Source organism: Pteropus medius, unplaced genomic scaffold (assembly GCF_902729225.1).
Source record: "Pteropus medius unplaced genomic scaffold, Ma_sr-lr_union100, whole genome shotgun sequence".
Lineage (NCBI taxonomy): Eukaryota > Metazoa > Chordata > Mammalia > Chiroptera > Pteropodidae > Pteropus > Pteropus medius.
Genome location: NW_024349803.1, coordinates 20,559,486 through 20,578,568, shown reverse-complemented (window position 1 = coordinate 20,578,568; position 19,083 = coordinate 20,559,486). Strand labels below are relative to the sequence as shown.

The following is a 19,083-nucleotide window of genomic DNA, read 5'->3' as shown; positions in this document are numbered from 1 at the left end:
GGCAGCTGTCTCATCCATATCCCTCCTGCTCACTGCTCAGGGCCAGTGACCCGCAGCTGCCACTTCCCCGAACTGGACTGAGGTCCTGGCTGGGGTCACCTGTGAGTGGGTAGGAGAGGGTCTGTGTCCATCAGATGGGCTCTGTAGGCTAAACCTGACAAAGGACCCCAGGGACCAGGAAGGCCTGGAGTGGGAAGGGCTGGGGGCTGGACTCAGGATGGGCCCTCAACTGAGACCCCATCTTGAAGCCAGGCCTCTAGGCCTCGGTGTGGCCAGGACTGGCTGCAAACATGGTCGAGGCTCTCTGCAAAGGGACTCACATGTCCCAGGGCCATAAAAAGACCCATTCATGATGCGTGCAGAGTTTTTCCAGAAAAGAAACATTTCATGTCTACCTTTCCTATCCCATCTCCATGGCCATGAGGTAATGTGACAGCTGGTACAATACAAAGGTGGGGACATGTGAGTGGAAGGAAGACTGCTCCTGAAGGGGATGTCCGGGGCCACAGAGCCAAGACCCAGCATCTGCTCATCCCATGGTGGGGAGCCCCAGGAAGGAAGGCTGGCCTCAGCTGGCCCCCTGCCTTCCCTCTGCTTGAAACTTCCATGTACTCATCCCTTTGTACTCATCGGGCTGCCTGAAACCTTCAGCAATTGGTTCGATGTCAGCAGTGAGGCCGAGGCCCCGGTGTTGAGGTGGGCAGAAAAGAAGGAGCCCACAGATCTTCATGCTGTACCTACAACTCCTGAGACCAGCCTCAATCCCAGTATGTCCCTTGCCCCACAGGAGGCAAGGCCTGGGGTGTCCCAGGCTGCCTTGCTCTTATAGGCAGATACTAGTGGGCAGTCCTGAGTTGAGGCCCCAAGGGCTGGGTGCAACAGGCAGGGGCCCTGGTATCTACCTCTGACTGACTGGGACCGCAGCCAAACCCCTCCCCCTCTCCAGACTCTTTCCATCTCTGAACCTTGCAGGCCAAAGTTTTCCCAAAAGCCCAATGTTGTTTACTTTCCTTCCAAGAAAGGGCCAGGACACAGGTGCAGATAAGGAGCTGGTAGGGGGAGGGATGGAGGGATAAAACAACCCAGGGTCAGGGGTGGGGGAGAGCTCCAGAGGGGTTCTAAGGGAGGCAGTGTAGTCCAGAAGGATGGCCTTTGGAGGGACCACTGGTATGGGGAGGAGAGCACTTGGCTCCCTGTCTAGCCCCGCAGCTTCTCCTTCCCTGAGAAATTTCTTTTACATCTGACAGCCAGGCTGGCCAGTTGGCAAGCAGATGCTTCCCCTCCCCCAGTGCCTCCCACCCGCACTGGCCCTCGACCATTTTCACCCATTCCCACGACACGGCAGCCAGGGAGCTTCCTCACCTGTCGCTGCCTGGGCTCCCTCCCTGTTCCGGGCCAGCAGCTGTTCCCAGACAGCTGGATCAGGGTGGGATACTGCACAGGCTGAACTGTCACGACCTCCTCCTCCCCTGCCTTGATGGCCCTGCTGGCCCACCCACAACCCTGCCTTTCGAATGTCCATGACCTCAGTCTTGGAGACCCACCAAGCTGTGGGCTGCCTGTACCCTCACAAGGAGCAACAGCTGCCACTACTCCCAAGCTCAACAGCCAAGGTCCCCTTGCCTCCTGTCAGCCTGAGGGTGAATGCCGGCACCTACCCTACACATCGCCCTTGTCTTCTTGGGCCTTGGTCTTCTGAGCACCTTCTCCCATAAAACGACTGTGGCCTTCAGGGAGGAGGGGCTGTGGAGCCCTGTCCTCTGCTGACCCGGCCCTCCTGGGGCAGCAGCCAGAGCTAAATTCAGACTCCAATCTACCTTTGGTCCTGCCCTGCTCGGTGCTCGGTGCTCGCCCTGACTTCTTGCTGCTGGAGGACCCGAACGACTCGTTTCTTCCACACCTGCCCGGCTCGCCCCCTCCCTGCACTCTGTCCCACCGCTACCTCCTCACCCTCCACTCCGACCCACTGATCTCCACTTCTCTCAGTACCTACCCACACCTCTTTACCCTAGTTTTTCATGACCCCAGCCGCACAGAGACTCTTTAAGTTCCTACAAATATGCTAGGCATCTGCCAGTTCCCCTCAAGGCTTCCCACTTGCGACACTTCTGCCTACACCATTTTTTTTTCCACTTGGCTAACCTCATTCCTGCTCATCCTCTGTCTCAGTTTCCAGCCCGAGCATGTGTTCCTGCTCCGGATGCCTGCTTGGCCCACCATATTATTATGTCAGATTTAAAGTTGATGCCTAGGACAGACTGGAAGATCCATGTCTGTCTGGTCCTTCCCTCCATCCTGGGAACCTCTAGAGACAAGGTCTGACACTTAGAAGGTATCCAATAAAATTAGAACGAATGAATGTGTGAATATTTGATTGAAAATAGGGCTTCCTGGAGCCTCGAGTCTGTGCTAGAGACCTGTAGCCTTCTAGAGAGACCTCCTACAAAGTCCAGTTAGTATTTTGAAGCTCCAAGACCATAAGCCAACATACCTCCATGGACTTCCAGCCACCTGCAGAATAAATAAACACCACCCTATACCACTTTGGTCAATAGAGACCTGTCCAAGACTGGTTAAGACCCACCAGTGTCATCCCTTCCCCTCAGCTACCTGCAGAGTACCACCTTTGTTGTCCCTGCTTCATCCAACTACCCAAGTCCTGCCCATCCTACTCAAGAACCACACCCACAAGCCTCCCAGCATGACTGCTCATTGTCTCTAGGACACCTCAAGCTCCTGGGGGGCAAAGATTGCCCTTGATAATAACAGCTACCATTGCCGAGCTCCCTCCCGCGCTCCTGCACCCTGGACACACAACATTTCAGTATGCCTCCCAATAACCATCTGCAACAGTGACTGTTATTAGCCCATGTTACAGATGAGGAAACTGAGGCCCAAGGGTCAAGTCATTCATCAGAGGCCACACAGCTAGTAAGTGGCCAAGCTGTGGATCTGTGTTCATCTTCATAGCCTTCACTGTGCCTGGCTCAGAGCAAGGAACTCCATTGATGGCTTGCTGAATGAGTGAACAAATTGATACAGTTGCATCAAAATTTTAATTACCAGGACCCACCCACCCCTGGCACCCAGGACACAGAGGCTTCAGACTCATGATAGGGGCTTTCCAGACTTGGAAAAAAGAGGGCTAGGTTTGTCTCCCTCACCCCTTGTGCACATGGCCAGTGGCCACCCTGGCTTTGCCTTGCTGGGGTCCTGACACTGCTGAGTTGTGTGAGTAGTCAGGGCCCAGTGAGGAGGAAAGAGGCTACAGGCTAACATGAATGAGGAAGAAAAGGCGGAGGCCTCCATGTTGGCCAGCCCCTTTCAAATAGCAGTGAAAAGGCCTGGGGACCAGTGATTAAACAGAGAGATCCTCAGGCCGGCCTGATTATAGGGATTATAGGGTCTTCTACAGTTCTGGCATTTAATCTAAGCCCACTTCAGTCCTTCATTGTAAAAGGTAAGGAACTGGGTACAGGGCCAAGAAGCAGCCAAATCAAATCACAACGCCATTTACTGAGCATCTACTCTGTTCCCAGACATGCAAGTAGTCCAAAAGCAGAGAAATAGAAGTCACAGCCAGGACAACTGAGAAGCATGTCCCTGCTCTTCAGCGGAGAAAGCTGCACATAGGAAACAAGGTGTGTGCAAGGGAATCAGGCAGCCTGGCCTGGTCTCAGGAGGTCACCTGGAGGAGGGGTCACTGTGTCTTTGGGGAGGGGAGTGGCTGAGTTTTCTGCTGGCTTGATGAATTCCCAGGAGAGGCTGAGCAATAGCAGGGCCTGTCGAGGCCTGACCAGATGGACAAGATTGGGGTAGAGGTGACTGCCCAAGCAGGCCCCAGCCAGGCATCCTAGACTTTGCTGAAACTTGCCTGACGGAACAGCATGGTCCGGAGCGGGGGGCCAAATGCGGGGAAGTGGAGGAACTGACAAGATAGCCAGCTGCTGGTCCCGTATTACTCAAAACCAGAGTCATCCCGTTCCAGATTCCTTTCATAATGGGATAAAATGTACCAACAGTGAGGCCCAGAGTGGGGCCTGGTGGAGCCCAGTGACTTCAGCGGCAGGACAGTGGGTCCCAGGAAAGCCAGGGAAGCACAAGCATTCCTTGGCTCCCTATCCCCAGCAGCTGCAGGGAGCTGCTCCAAGCTCCCAGCTATGCCCAGCAGCCCCCAAGGAGAAAGACTTATTTCCTGCCCTCCTCCCCAGTTGGACACACAGTCCTGGATTGGGCAGCTGAGTATTCCATGGCAGGCCGTAAGGGAGATGGTGAGTGGCGCTGTCAGCCAGCACTTGGGAAAGGCAGCATGGGCCCCATCTGGAGACCAAGCCTGAGAAGGGGGTACCATGGATTTCATTCCCTGTGGCAGGGCCCCAGACTTCCTACCTCCATAATCCACCCCTTTCCCCCCAAAAAAGCTACTGACACTTTATCAGACAAACACTCCCTGCACACAGAAACCTGCCTGTAATTTACAAGGATCCGTGAACATCGTGTAGGGCTTCAGGGAACTCAGGCTAGAAGCCCTTGCAGTGTGCTTAAGGTCAGAGAAATTCCAGTCTGGTTCTGCCCTAACTGGCTGAGTCTCAGGCCAGCTCCTGGTCATCTTGATTTGCACTGCCCTCTAGAGCCTGTGAGGTTGGGCAACGGGAGCCTCATGAGGCCCAACTGCTCTGCCACCTCCTTGGAATCACTTGAAATCACCCTATTGGGGATGGTTGTGTTTTATTGTTTTGTTTTTTTAAAAAAAGGGTAGCTTCAAACCCAGCTGAGAATCTACACCTGCTCACCAGAGCTGGGCTGTCTTCCTCACACCAGGCCTCCCGGGAGTCCCAGCACGATCTGCTGCCCCGCTACCTCCTGCCCATCTGGATGGGTCTGGCTGCCAACTGGGGGCCTCTGCGAGCTTTGGAAGCTGTGGGCTCTGATTCACATACACATCCATCACCACACCTGCTGTTTTTGTTTTGTTTTTTAATTGATATATCCGTCATTCGCCACATCTACTGAGCACCTTCTATGTACCAGGCCTCGGGCTAAGCATTATACAAAGAGAAATCATGCCCAACATCAGATGGCTCACTCAGTGTAACCTTCCCAATGGGATTATCTTGAAACTGAATCCCTTTTCCACGCATTTAGTAAGCTGCCCAGTGTGTGGCTACCTCTAGCAGAGCCTGGCCTTTTTAGTCACTTCTTGTCACCTCTTGCTTCCAAACAGCAACTTTGAACCCACAGAAGGAGATGAAGAAAGAACTTCTGTCTGTCAACCTAGGATCCAGGAAGCTTGTAACAAAGTGGCCTGGATGAATCCTCTCAAGGGCACGTTGGATGCGTCTCTTGCCATTTTGTTGCGAGTGCTTATCACTATTAGCCATTATGTGTAAACTGATTCATTTGTCTTTTCCTCCACTAGAATGAAAACTCTATGAGGATAGAGACTTCGGTTCACTGCTGTGTGCCTATGTGAAAAAGTGTTCAGTAAATATTTGTTAAATAAAAAAGATTCATAAAGCCGAGACCAGATTCTATATACAATGTGGTCCTGCCAGGGTTGAACCCCAATATGGCCATCCATCAGCTGTATGGTCTTGGGCAAGTTAGTCAACCTTTCTGCTCAGTTTTTCTTACCTATGATATGAAAATGATTGTGATTTCTACCTTGAAGAGGAGTAGGTTGAGTGTAAAGAAAACAGTAAGTGTCTGGCACATAGAAATGCTAAATGAGTTAGTGGTTATTGTTTTTGTTACTATTACTATCCTGCTTTGTCCATTCAACGTTGCTAGGAGCTTTCCTCACCTGGATCAGAAACTTCAGTGCTGTTGGAGACTCACTATGCCATTGGACCAAGGTGCCATTCACTGAGTACAAGTTTATACTATGAGCAAGAGCTACGTGTGTGTGTGTGTGTTGGAGGAATCAAATTCTCGAAAGGCCAATAGAAGTTAAGAAGTTCTGGGCACAGGGCTGGCTTATGAGACTCTTACAGGCAGCCATTTCCAGAGTCCAGATGTGGACCTTGCAAAAGGGAGCCTGACATGGTCTTCTTGTTTTTGATTATTGGTTGGGTTCCTGATACAATAGTTGCCTTGGTAATACTCGGAGATTAGATCTGCGAAAGACCTTTGGAAAGTTGAGGGTCCAAGGCTCAGGTATGGAATATCATTCCAAGTACCGGGAGCCTACCTCCCACCTATGCCTGCCCCACCAGATTCCAGTCCCAGAGCCTGATTCTCATGGGTGAGTGACACGCCACTTCCCAGCAGGTGGCGCTGCTGTCCTGACTATGGGGAACGTTGCCAGCTAGGGGATCTGGGCTGGGACCTGGACCAGTCCCAGGCAATAGTGCGATGAGTGCAAACTACTCCATTCATTCACAGATTCAACAAATACTATGTCAGGCTCTGTTCTAGGCGCTGAGGATTTAACCAAGAACAAGACAAACCTGCTTTTCCAGGATTCATATTATTTTAGAGTTATACTGTCAAATATAGTAGCTACTAGGCACATGAGACTATTGAGCACTTGCAATGTATTTAATCGGAATTGAGAAATTTTATTTATGTGAACTATATCGATGGAGGTTTATGATATTAGAAATAAGAACTGAAAAATGTTAAACTATTTGCTAATTTAAGGTAAACGACAGTATAATACTAGACCTGCCCTATAAGAAATGCTAAAGGATAAAACGAAAGGACACAAGACAGTAACTTGAAGGCAGAATTAAAAATAAAGAACACTAGTATAAATAATATAAACGAAGGCACTTTAAAATGGAGCTAGAGATACCACGTCAGAGGAACTTGCACATCTTATACCTCAAACTTTGGAATGATAAAAACAAGGCAAAATAACCTTTGGACTGGGCCTAAGCAAATCCGTTTCTCAAAGGACTGTTTGTAAAGATAACAAGAAAGCAGTGATTATGACTACTGGACTGAAAATTAAAAACATTATTTAGAATTAGCATCACTATGTAATGTTATCTGTTACCAGCCAATAGAAATGCTTTCTTTCTATTGATGTAAATGTCCCCCTTCTCATAAATACCCATAGTCTTTGTCTCTGAATCAGAACACTATTAGGGCTTCCATTTGAATCAGTGTTCTTGAATAGCTACTCTTATTGATCCCGAATAAATGCTTGTTTGCCTCTCACTTTGAAAGGCCTTTCTATTTTTAGGTTGGCACTAGTAAAGTAACTTTATAGGCTAATAAAAAGCCAGTAAATAAAAGACAAGATCATTGTACTTTTGGTTTGATTAGTAACTTCGCTCTTTTTTCTATATGATTTAAAAGCAAATGCATAAAACAACAATAATGAATCTATCAGTCATAAAATATATAAAGATGTAATTTGTGACAATGACACAAAAGGGGGAGGAATAGAGATGTATAGGAGCAGGTATTTCTATACTATTGAAATTAAGTTAGTCTTATTTAAACTAGCTTGTTATAAATTTAAGATGTCAATTGTAACCCCCCAAGTTATCCACTAATAAAATAGTTTTTAAATATCAAAAAAAAAAAAAAGAAAGAAAGGAAAGAAGGGAATCAAAATGGTGCACTACAAAAAATCGACTAAATACAAAAATGGAAGGAATGGAGGAATTGAGGAACAACGAAAACCCATTAAATACACAGAAAATAAATAGCTAAATGTAACAAGTAAATCCTTTATCAGTAATCACATTAAATGTAAATGGATTAAACTTTCCCATTCAAAGACTGATTAGCAGATTAGATTTAAAAAAACAAGCTCTATATGTCATCTATAAGAGACTCGCCTTGGATACAAGGATCTAAAGAGATTAAAAGTAAAAGGGTGGGAAAAATCTATTCCCTGCAAAAGGTAACCAAAAGAGATCTTTGTGGCTATATTATTAGAAGACAAATTAGACCTAAATCAAAACAGGTAAGAAGAGACAAAGAAATATGTTGATAAAAGGTGTAATACATCAAGAAGATATAAAAATTATAAACAATACACAACAGAGCCCCAGAATATCTGAAACAAAATTGACAGAATTGAGAAGGGAAACAGTTTTACAGTAATAGTTGGAGATGTCACTACTCCACTTTTAATAACGGATAGAACAACCAGGCAGAATATCAGTAAGGAAATGGAGGACTTGAACAACACTGTAAACCAACTAGACCTAACAGACACTCAAGCAAACAACAACAGAATACTCATTTTTTCTCAGGTCTACATGGAACATCTTTCAGGATAGATCATATGATATTTACAAAACAAGTCCTAAGAAATTTTAAAAGATTGAAATTATACAGTGTCTTTTCTGATCACAGCAGAATGAAACTAGAAATGAATGAGAGAAGGCAAACAAAAAATTCACAAATAAGTGACCGTTTAAAAACATATTCTGTGATGGTTAATTTTATGTGTCAACTTGAAGGGACCTTGGTTTATCTAGACAATTAGCCAAACACTATTCTGAGTGCGTGTCTGTGAGGGTGTTTCTGGGTGAAATTAACATTTGAATAGATTGTGTCAAGCATATTGCACTAATACCGGTGGGCCTCACCAATCAATTGAAGATCTAAATAAGCTGAGTAAGAGGAAGCTCTTCCTGCCTGATTTCTTGAGCTGGAATTTAGGACTTTTCCAGGCTTTAGGCTTGGACTGAAATATCAGCTCTTCTTGGATGGAGTTTCTGATGCAGGTGGGGAAAGCTTCTAGCAATGTTGAACGGACAAAACAGGATAATAATAGTAACAAAACCACTGACAGTAATCTGTTGATAGACACTTGGATTTGGTCATTTATATTTTGTTTTTGAGTAGTATTCCACTGTATGAATGTTAGTTTCTCTGTTCATCTGTTGGACATTTGGATTATTTCCAATTTGGGGCTATTATGAATAAAACCCTTGGGTGGATGTATGCTTTAACCTTTCTTGAGCAAATACTTGGGAGTGTAATGGCTGGACCATTATATAAATTTAGTTTAAAAAACCCCGCCAAACTGGTTTTCGAAGTGGACAGAAATTGAGAAATTGCGTATGGGTTCCAGGCCCTCCGCCTCGTTGTCAGTCTTTAAGCCTGTTTGTTAGTGGCTGTGTGGGGTTATAATTTGCATTCCCCTGATGAATAATCATGTCAAGCATTTCTCATGGGCTTATTGGCATTTACCTTTTGTGAATTGTCTGTTCAAATCCTTTGCCCATTAAAAAGAAGAGGGGAAAATCTTCTTGCAATTAATGTCGACCGGGCACTTATGCTCATTCGTGTCCATAGCTTTACACATTTTTACTGACGACCGCCAGCAGCAGTAACGTGGCGAGACTGGAGGAGCCGAGAGAGCTCTGGACCGCTGAGCTACAGAACAGCTGGGCCGTTTCTGGGAGAGATTCCCGGTGGCTCTCAAAGGCTCGCGCAGTGATTGGCTGAAGGAACACTTCCGCAGGCACTTCCGACTTCCCTGCACACTTTGAGTATTGGTGATTGGCTGGGCTGGCCAAGCGCGAGTGCTCCCGGGAGTTGTAGTTCTTGGGGCTGGGCTGGGGACGCCAGGGAAGATCAGAGGTTGGAGGCCAAGATCCGCGGTTGCGCTTGTTCCCGGCCGCTGGCACCATGTCTCTGGTGTCGGTGCCCTGCCATGTGAAAGGCACAGTGGCCCTGCAAGTGGGCGACGTGCGGACCTCTCAAGGTCGGCCCGGCGTGCTGGTCATCGATGTCACCTTCCCCAGCGTCGCACCCTTCGAGGTGAGCAAGCCCCGTGGGCGCGACCAGGGCTCCTGGGCGGGGCTGACCAGGAAATTCGGGAGTGTCTCGGGCGTTAACTCTTTTCCCAAAGCCTCTACACTGGCCTCGCCTTTACGAATCAGTTAACCATTAATTTATTACTGCAGTTAACACGTTTACTAGAATGCAGCTTCCTGTCTTGTTCTCTGCACCATCTCCACCCCGCGTCCAGGACAGTGCTGGCAGGAAAGTGCCAAGATAGTAGGCTAGGTGCTGGAGATACAGTTGTGAACCAAATATAGTGAGAGGTCATTTTGTCCCCGGCCACTGGCCGAGGATCATAAGGCAATGAGTTACCCCCAAACCTGCCTCCTGCCCATTCTCACAGTCCCTGCTGGAGGTCAGGTTCAACTCATCCGTCAGCAGGATCTTCCCAATGGCTTCGGTTTTCAGTCTGCATTTGCAGTTCCACATCAGTTTGCAAGTGACCAGACACTGGAGGACCTTAACACAGAGGACAAAGTCTACTTTCTGATGGCCTGGCTTTCAAGGCCACTCTATGTCTGTGCCCTGCCTGCCTCTTGGCCCCATGCACTTTGTGCTGTAGAAGGTGGTTCTTCTCAAAGCTGTTTCTTAACTATAAACTGGGAAACTTCATTAATGGACCCAATCCTGGAAATCCTGATTCAGTAGGTCTGAAGTGGAGCCTGCCCACCTATATATTTAAAAATTTTTTTCCTAGGGTGATTCTGATGAGTGTCCAGTGATGAGAACTACTGTAGCCCAGCTGAATTATTCCATGTTCTGCACTACTTTTACATTACCTTTCCTTTCTTGGTCCACTTGGTGGATTCTTCCCCTTTCAGGCCTCATCTGTACATTTCTGCCTCCTCCAGAGTTAGGGCTCTAACCTCTGGCAACATCTTGGGCATGCGGCAAGATCTGTGGTTGTGGTTTGTTTATATGACATTTAGACTGAGCTCCTCTAGGAAAGCAAAATTGTCTTTGGACCCCAAAGGATGCTTGTTAGATTGATAGAAGAGTATATTCCTAAGGGAAGGAGAAGATGATGCCTTTGAGCCTCTCTGGCCTTGGGCCTGGGTCTGATTTGTTGAGGTGGGTTGTGTGTGCTCTAGCTGCAGGAGATCACATTTAAGAATTACTACACAGCCTTTCTGAGCATCCGTGTTCGCAAGTATACCTCGATGCACACACCGGTCAAGTGGGTGACCTGCCTGCGGGACTACTGCCTGATGCCTGACCCACACAGTGAGGAGGGAGCCCAGGAGTATGTATCGCTGTTCAAGCACCAGGTCAGCTGGTACTCAGCATGGTCTGTCAGCCCAGATGCGGGCTCGCAGGGGGACTGGGAACTGGGCCAGAATACCAGGAGAGGAGCAGGGGCCAAAGCTGGCCTGGGCTGTGACTCTTTGGGAAGTGCCTTGGAGGGACTACTGTTCTTTCCTTCCTAAAAGCCTGGGGAGGCAGCAGCCTGGCCCATTGCTTCTTGGGAGGCTCCTGGGCAGTGAGCTGGAGCCTCCCTGAGTCTTTGTGTGTTTGTGTATGTGTGTGTCAGATGCTGTGTGACATGGCCAGAGTACTGGAGCTGCGCCTGATTCTGCGACAGCCGTCACCACTATGGCTATCTTTCACAGTGGAGGAGCTGCAGATCTACCAGCAGGGACCAAAGGTAAGTTGTTCAAATCTGTTGGATGGCCCTTTCCCCAGGGGCTCCTAGCTACAGCTGAGAGAACTGGGGGTGGGTTGGCAGCGGATGGGTAAGGATGGTGAGGCTCAGAAGGAGGCCTTCATGGAAGTTAACCAGGTGGGAATGCTAGAAGCTAATGTCTCTATGTGCCCTGACCTTTGGGGCCACCTGCCCCTTTTAGAGCTGAAGCCTTCAGGTGCTGGGAGATAATTCTGTTCCATGTATTCTGGGGGCCTCCTTCTGTATAACAGAAGAGCTTAGGTCGTCTGACTGCCCCTTGGGTCTCTGTGGACCCCTAGCAGGTTTTCCCCATGTCCGAGGCTCAGCAATCCTTCTCTCTGCTCCCAGGACCTTGGGAGCTTGGAATCTGGTCCCAGGGCTCTCTCCTTCTGCTTCCCTTAAGGCAGTATGACTTTGCTTTGCAGAGCCCCTCCATGACCTTTCCCAAGTGGCTCTCCCACCCAGTGCCTTCTGAGCAGCCTGCTCCCCTCCATGAGGTAAGCGTGCACCCTGGGTAAGAACCATGTGTGAATAGCTCTGGTGTCCAGTACAGGCTCAGGTGTGCCCCTATCTGCAAGAATCTGGGGCTGGACCCAGAGCCCTTGTTCACTCTGTGCCGTCTTCCTCCTGGGTGTCCCATGGGATTTGAGGCATCTCTGTGTGGGGCTGGGTCACCTATTGCACATCAGGCCCCAACCTCGTGTTTCACAAGTCATCTGGGAATGTTACTCGTCTCAGTTGGAGGGCCCCATAGCCCGACTTAGCCTCTCTGGAGCTCTAAGGGCACTGCTTGGGAAAGACCCATGGCTACTGACCCCTCTTTCTGGAGCAGGGTCTTCCAGACCCCAGCAGGATATCCTCCGAGGTGCAGCAGATGTGGGCGCTGACAGAGATGATCCGGGCCAGTCACAGCTCCACAAGGATCGGCCGCTTTGATGTGAGTGATCACTTCCCTTTGCTTGGCTTCCTTTGCCTGGCTGTGGGATGGTCCCAGATCTGATGGTCTTTTGTGTTGCAGGTGGATGGCTGTTATGACCTGAACTTGCTCTCCTACACTTGAGCCGTGGCTCTTGACCAAGACGTTGACCTTCCGTGCCCGTCCAGGCCTGGTTTGGGCCATCAGAGGCCGAAGTGCTTTCCCTGTGCATTCCAAGTGTTGCCTGCATGCCTGTTCTTTCGGGGCCGTGTTCACAGATTCAGGATTCTTGGGGGCTCACTGTGTTGTTTCAGCATGAGCGCCTGGCGGGGGTACACTCTGTCCTCACTTGGCTGCAACCTGAAACTCCTTTTCCTACCCTAAAAACACTCCAATTCTACTTACTAAGAATCCTCCTCTGCCCCTTCTGCCAACATGCACACCCCTGTCTTCTGCCTGCTCCCTCACCTGAGTGCAGTGGGCTGGGGTGGCCTACTAGAGCCTACTCTATCTAGCGTGCTATAGTCATGGCACTTCGTACTTTGGAAACTTGAGGGAGAAATAGGAGCTCCGTTTCTTCCTTCCCCGCCCCCTGGTGGTCTTCTTTCCCTTTGTTTTATGCCCACAAAAAGAAATTTCCTGTCTAAACTCCTGCTGCCTGCCTGGGGAGCAAAGCTGGGGCTTTGGGCTGCCGGAATCCCTTGGTCTCTAAGCTGGCTGGCTCCTGGTTGTGTGTTCCAGTGGGTCTGCCCATCCAGCCTAGCAGGTGCCTCTGGCAAGGCCAGGGCCTGAGGGTGAGTCCTGGAACCTGTTTGCCATCTGACAGAACCCAAAGTACATCCTTGTCCCTTCTGCCAGGTGCTCCCTTCCAGAAGAAATGCTCAGCGTGATTAGGGATCTTGATGGGGCTGGGTCTGGTTAAGGGTTTTTACTGATGTCTTTTAAGAGGCTAAGGTCCTTTACAACCGCAGGCCAGCTGCTGAATAAGGCAGACTGCCTTTTATGAGAAAATCCTGCTTCTGTTTTTATCCTGGCTTTGCCTCTGGGAACTATTATGAGGCAGTACTGCAGCACCTGCTGGACTGGAAAATGGGACGTTTGTGTGGGGTCTGTGGTAAAGTCAGCCACTTTTCGATAGCTGCCCACTGCTCTCACCTGTCAGGGTTCTTGCAGGTGATACCTTTCCCTGCAGGGTCATTTACTTAGCTCCATTCAGCTTTTGCTAAGAGGGTAATGACCATAGTCTTATGCTCAGGGAATAGTGGCCCTCTGTGTGTTTGAGCGGGGAGGTCCCTAGGGTAGCAGGGACTTTGCTTCATTCACAGCTATGTCCCCAACACCTAGCACTGGGCCTAGTATGCAGTTAGATCAATAAACACTTGTGGAATGCATGACTGTGCTGGCTGCTTGTGTCCACCCGATGGGAAAGCTGGAGACCCTCACGTGAGGCCAGGTTACTGGGGTGCTCTGCCTGCTAGGCTGGCTCGCTCTGACACAGGACACCTCCTGTGTCCTCTCCATCCTGTCCCCTCCTCCCATTTGACCTTACTCTCCTGATGTCCTGAATGTGGGATTCAAGCCTCAGCCCTTTACTGAACTTTGGCCCCTGGAGGCAGGGCAGTCAGCAGTGGGAGGTCAAGCCCCCAGCTGTGATTCTGAGCAGCTTAACCAGGCTTGGAAGGCCCAATCCGCCCTCATCAGCTGGAAGCGCCTGGGGCTGTTTCCCTGGTGCTTGGACTCACTGTACCGTGTGCTCTAAAGCCCCGCCTGCCCTTGAGGCTCCCCGCCCCTCTTCTGATCCCCTTTGTGGGAGAGAAATTTGACCGAGCCGGGCCTGGACTACATCTCCCAGCGTGCCTGACGGAGTGGTGGCCTCTCTGCGTCGGCTGCACTGATCACGGGCAACAATGCAGCGGGCAGTGAGCATGGTGGCCCATCTGGGCTTGCGTGGGCAGCCTCTCCCCTCGGTCTCAGGCCGTCTGCTCAGTGGCTCACAGGTGGGATAGAGGGTGCTGGGGCTTGGTGCCAATCTTGGAGGGTGGGGGAAGGAGGGAACTGGGGGCTGGGGCCCTGGTGGCACTGAGCCTGGCCGCCCGCAGGACGTGCTCCGCAGGACACCACTCTATGACTTCCACCTGGCCCATGGCGGGAAGATGGTAGCATTTGCGGGCTGGAGTCTGCCAGTGCAGTACCGGGACAGCCACATTGACTCACACCTACACACACGCCAGCTCTGCTCCCTCTTCGACGTGTCCCACATGCTACAGGTGAGCCAGGGGAGCACGCTGACCTCCATACCAGGGCTTCCTTCCCATCAACGGAGGGGAACCCTCTGCTTTGTTTGCTGGGAGCTGGCTTCTAAGGGCCCTCCTCAGAAGAGTTGGAAGTTTCAGGGGTGTCAGACTATGGCCCCCAGAAAATTAACTCAGAGGCTCACCTGAGCAGCCCCTCTCTAATCTCTCCAGCCTGCTCCCACTTAGTGGCATTGCTTAATGTCCTAGGTTTTCCAGGGCTGGCACCCATTTTCATTGACTGCCCTAGGTATTGGTTTGGGAAGGGGTATTTCATGAAGGTGCTGGACCCTTTCAAATTCCCAAGCTTCCCGCCACTGCACCTTCTCCTGTATTGGCAGATGTTGGAGAATCAGAAAGTGTAGACTTTGCCACTTGCAGAACCAAAAGACTGGTCAGGCACTTTGGCTGGGTTGGACTGTGCTGTGGATGGCAGGAAAGGTACCTCCATGCCCGATGGCCTTCCAGATCGGTGCTGTTGCAGCGTCCTGAGGCTTTTGATCTCTTTCCTAGACCAAGATATATGGTTGTGACCGGGTGAAGCTGATGGAGAGTCTAGTGGTTGGAGATATTGCAGAGCTAAGGCCAAACCAGGTGGGCCCCTCTTCTCTTCTTTTTGCTCAATGGGTGTTCTTAGTCACGAGCCAGCAAACAGCTGAGTCCTTGCTTCGGGCTTGGGGGCACAGTGATGGATTAGATACAGTTTCACAGAGCTTGCATTCTTGGGGCACTGAATCCCTGAGTCGTGTCTAAACACCCAACCATCTGTAAGGAGGGACTTATCCCGTGCTCTCTATATCAGGCCGGGAGGCCAGAAACCCACGTTCATGTCTTGTTCTGTGACCTTCTGTGCTGCCTAACCCCTTGCAATTCAAAGTGTAGTTCTTAAATCTTCATCACGTAGAAACTTGTCAGAAATACTCTCAGGACCTGCTCTACACCTGCTGAATTAGAACCTGCATTTTAACAAGATCCTAAGGTGATTCATGTGACTTCTTAATCTCAGACTCTTTGTCCATCCAGTGGGGAGGCCGAGGCCAGCCTCCCAGTATTTTGGGGCATTGCTGCTGTGGAGCACATAAGATTATCAATATGGAATTTTGAAGCTTCTGTCCTGGGGTTTGGAGTGTGAGCTGAGTTGTCCCAGGTTTGGGTGGGATGAAGCAGCAAGTCCTTGGTATTGTGGATTAAGTGTGACGTGGGGCTTGGTACTGAGTAGGGAGTAGTACAAACATCTCAGTGCATGAGGATCAAAAACCCTGGGCTTGAGGAGGTGCCAGGACTGACCCAGCCTTGCACCTTGCACCTTTCCAGCCCTGTGCATGAGGGTTCATGAGTTTGTGGTGGCTGAGTGGGTCCAGCATTATGTCTAACTCACACTTGATCTTGGCCTCCTGAACTTGGAGGCAAAGATGCTCCATTTTGGTGCTAGGGGACTCTGTCGCTGTTTACCAACGAAGCTGGAGGCATCTTAGATGACTTGATTGTGACCAACACCTCTGAGGGGCACCTGTATGTGGTGTCCAACGCTAGCTGCTGGGACAAAGACTTGGTCCTCATGCAGGTACAGCCCCTCTTGTCTTCTACGTACAGCCTTTTCTTATTCACAGAGCAGCCTGCTTGTCGTTCAGGACAGTGGCTCTTTGAGTGAATGAATAGCAGGCCACAATGGGCCCTCCCTGGAGCATGCCAGGTTTCATGGTGGGAGTGTAGGAGGAGATGGGGAGGTGAAGCTGTCCCTGGCCCCTAAGTGAGCATCTTCTGGTAAGGGTGGAGGGCTGAAGCTTGGCATTAGAGCTGGCCCACCTAAGCTTGGGTCATCCCTACCACTTAGTAGTTACACGACCTTGTAAGATGGGAACCAGCCTATTCTACCAATTTTTGCAGCACCTGGCCCATGGCAGGTACTCAAGAAATAGTTCCAGAAGCTCATGTGCTGTTTCTGTCTTTCCTTTCAGGACAAGGTCCGGGAGCTTCAAAACATGGGCAGTGATGTGGGCCTGGAGGTGATGGATAATGCCCTGCTAGCTCTACAAGGTGAGTGGCCAGGCTGGGGTTGGAGCTGACCTTTGCCTTCCTGGCTTCCTCGACTGCTTAGCACAGAGGCTGTAGCAGGAGGGGGTGTGGATAGTGAGATTCGTATGCCATATTCTAAGCTGGGTGTCATGCCCTCCTTCCACCTGCCCCAAGATCCATGGGCCATGGGCAAGAGCATCTTTTCTCACCTGCAGTGGAAGACTTGCTCAGGGCCCCAAGTAAGGGCTGCAGTCCAGCTTTGAGGGGCACTGGGACCTGGACACTTGGTCACTGGCTCCTTGGGCCCAGGCCCCACTGCAGCCCAGGTGCTACAGGCCGGCGTGACAGATGACCTGAGGAAATTGCCCTTTATGACCAGTGCTGTGATGGAGGTGTTTGGCGTGTCCAGCTGCCGTGTGACCCGCTGTGGCTACACAGGAGAGGATGGTGTGGAGGTGTGTGAAGTGGGTACAGGGTAATAGTGCAGGGCATAGGACTCTGGGGCGAGCGGCCCACCTGTTCTCTGATGTCCCTGTAGATCTCAGTGCCAGCAGTGGGGGCAGTCCGCCTAGCAACAGCTCTGCTGGAAAACCCAGAGGTAAAGCTAGCAGGGCTGGCAGCCCGGGATAGCCTACGCCTGGAGGCAGGCCTCTGCCTGTATGGGAACGACATTGATGAACACACCACACCTGTGGAAGGCAGCCTCAGCTGGACGCTGGGTGAGCTGGGCTAGCAACCCAGGGATGGGATCCTAAAGGTTGGAGTGGCCCTTAATGAGACCAGCCGGCCTGTGACTGCTCCCGATGTTGTGTAGCCTGGAGCAAGCAACTCAACCTCCCTGAGCCTCCGTTCCCTGAAGGCGCCACTGTGGCTTTGCCCGTTAGATGCTGAGGACCCTCAGCAGGCAGCATGGCCTCCAAGACCAGGGGGCAGGAGGTGGGTGGTTGACTACATGGCAGGGGAGGAATAGGGCCTGTGGGAGCCTAAGTGAAGGGGCCTTGATGCTGGGTGGGTCACCTGGGGGCCTCATAGCTAGGACCTTGTGGTCTGAGGTCCTATGGACTGTGGCTTAAGTCTGGTGTATTATGCTCCAGGGAAGCGCCGCCGAGCTGCCATGGACTTCCCTGGAGCCGCGGTCATTGTCCCCCAGCTGAAGGGCAAGGTGCAGCGGAGGCGTGTGGGGTTAACGTGTGAGGGGGCTCCTATGCGAGCACATAGCCCCATCCTGAGTACCGAGGGCACCGTGATTGGTAGGTGGATCAGGGAGGTTGGAGAGCCCTTATCCCTTCCCCAGGCGGGTGGGCTCTGGACCGGCAGGGTAGTGCTGACACATGGCCTCTGCTTGGCTAGGTACTGTAACCAGTGGCTGCCCCTCACCCTGCCTGAAGAAGAACGTGGCAATGGGTTACGTGCCTTCTGAGTACAGCCGGCCAGGTACCCGGCTGCTGGTAGAGGTGCGGCGGAAGCAGCAGATGGCTGTGGTCAGCAAGATGCCCTTTGTACCCACAAACTACTATACCCTCAAGTGAGGGTGGCTTGGGACCAGGCCCTCCCCTCCAGGAGCCTTCCTGTAGCATGGAGGGCATTCTGTAAGGGGTTGGTCAGGAAGCTGAGGCAGAACACACCGAGGGTAGGTGGTTAGGGTGCAGGTTGGTTTAAATTGTCTGGTTGAGGAGGCCCACACCATTTTTACCCCCTCATCCTATGCCACTTTAATTTCAAAACCCCATTTCTCAGTGATGGACCGGCTTACCCAATGTCTTGTTGCAGCCTACACTCCCACTGACCCGACTCTTGCCTGCTAGAGGGCGGTGACAAGCATCAATTCTGGCGTGTCTCTTCTGCTCAGCCAGGTGCTGGCTGTGCGGCAAAGGCTCGCCTTTAGGTTAAAGCCTGCCCAACCTACCTCACCAGTTTCTCACACTGCAAAGAGTTATTACCTTGGGTAGTGCTGGCCACCTCCTCCGGTTTACTCTCCATGAATGCAAACTAATGGTTCCTGATGTAGATGGCTGGCCCAGTAGGGCTGCTGTGCCTGTGTGTAAACTTGGGGATGGCCAATAGGGCATGGCCTCACTCTCCCCTATTCCCAGGTTGGCCCAGCCTGCCGCCCGGTAGCAGACCATGCCAGGCTCGCCACCTGTTCTGAGCCCCAGGGCTGCAGGCGGGGCCTCCTCCTGGGCTTGCCTTACCCTGGGCTGACCTTCGGTCCTGCAGCCCATTACTGGACTCCACTGACTCCTAAAAACATTAAACGAGCTTCCTTCCTTCTTGCCAGAGTGTCTACCTTCATTGTCTTTTGCCCATAGGGTTCCTGGGATACCAGCTCAATGCCTGCCTCTCTGGCCTCTGAGATAGACTTAGTGGATTCCCCTTGAGAGGGGCAGGTCTATAGGAACTAATGGGGATAGTGCCCATGTTGCATGCTCACCACTGCTCTC

General features: G+C 51.0%; 2 protein-coding genes across 3 annotated transcripts; both read left to right on the top strand.

Moving 5' to 3' along the window:
• Nucleotides 1-9,492: 9,492 nt before the first annotated feature.
• Nucleotides 9,493-13,726, top strand: NICN1 (nicolin 1, tubulin polyglutamylase complex subunit). Its single transcript, XM_039837760.1, has 6 exons — nt 9,493-9,732; nt 10,848-11,024; nt 11,288-11,401; nt 11,845-11,916; nt 12,252-12,356; nt 12,438-13,726. The coding sequence occupies exons 1-6, from the start codon at nt 9,601-9,603 to the stop codon at nt 12,477-12,479; spliced, it is 642 nt and encodes a 213-aa protein (XP_039693694.1). The 5' UTR covers nt 9,493-9,600; the 3' UTR covers nt 12,480-13,726.
• A 156-nt stretch (nt 13,727-13,882) lies between these two features.
• AMT (aminomethyltransferase) lies at nt 13,883-18,919 on the top strand. Of its 2 annotated transcripts, none has more exons than XM_039837758.1 (9): nt 13,883-14,332; nt 14,435-14,602; nt 15,140-15,220; nt 16,059-16,190; nt 16,585-16,663; nt 16,952-17,097; nt 17,181-17,361; nt 17,737-17,892; nt 17,993-18,919. In XM_039837758.1, the coding sequence occupies exons 1-9, from the start codon at nt 14,243-14,245 to the stop codon at nt 18,169-18,171; spliced, it is 1,212 nt and encodes a 403-aa protein (XP_039693692.1). In that variant the 5' UTR covers nt 13,883-14,242; the 3' UTR covers nt 18,172-18,919. The 2 variants fall into 2 exon arrangements, with proteins under 2 accessions (XP_039693692.1, XP_039693693.1); XM_039837759.1 differs by lacking the exon at nt 13,883-14,332 and adding an exon at nt 14,968-15,067 and having other exon boundaries at nt 14,464-14,602.
• The last annotated feature ends 164 nt before the right edge of the window (nt 18,920-19,083 follow it).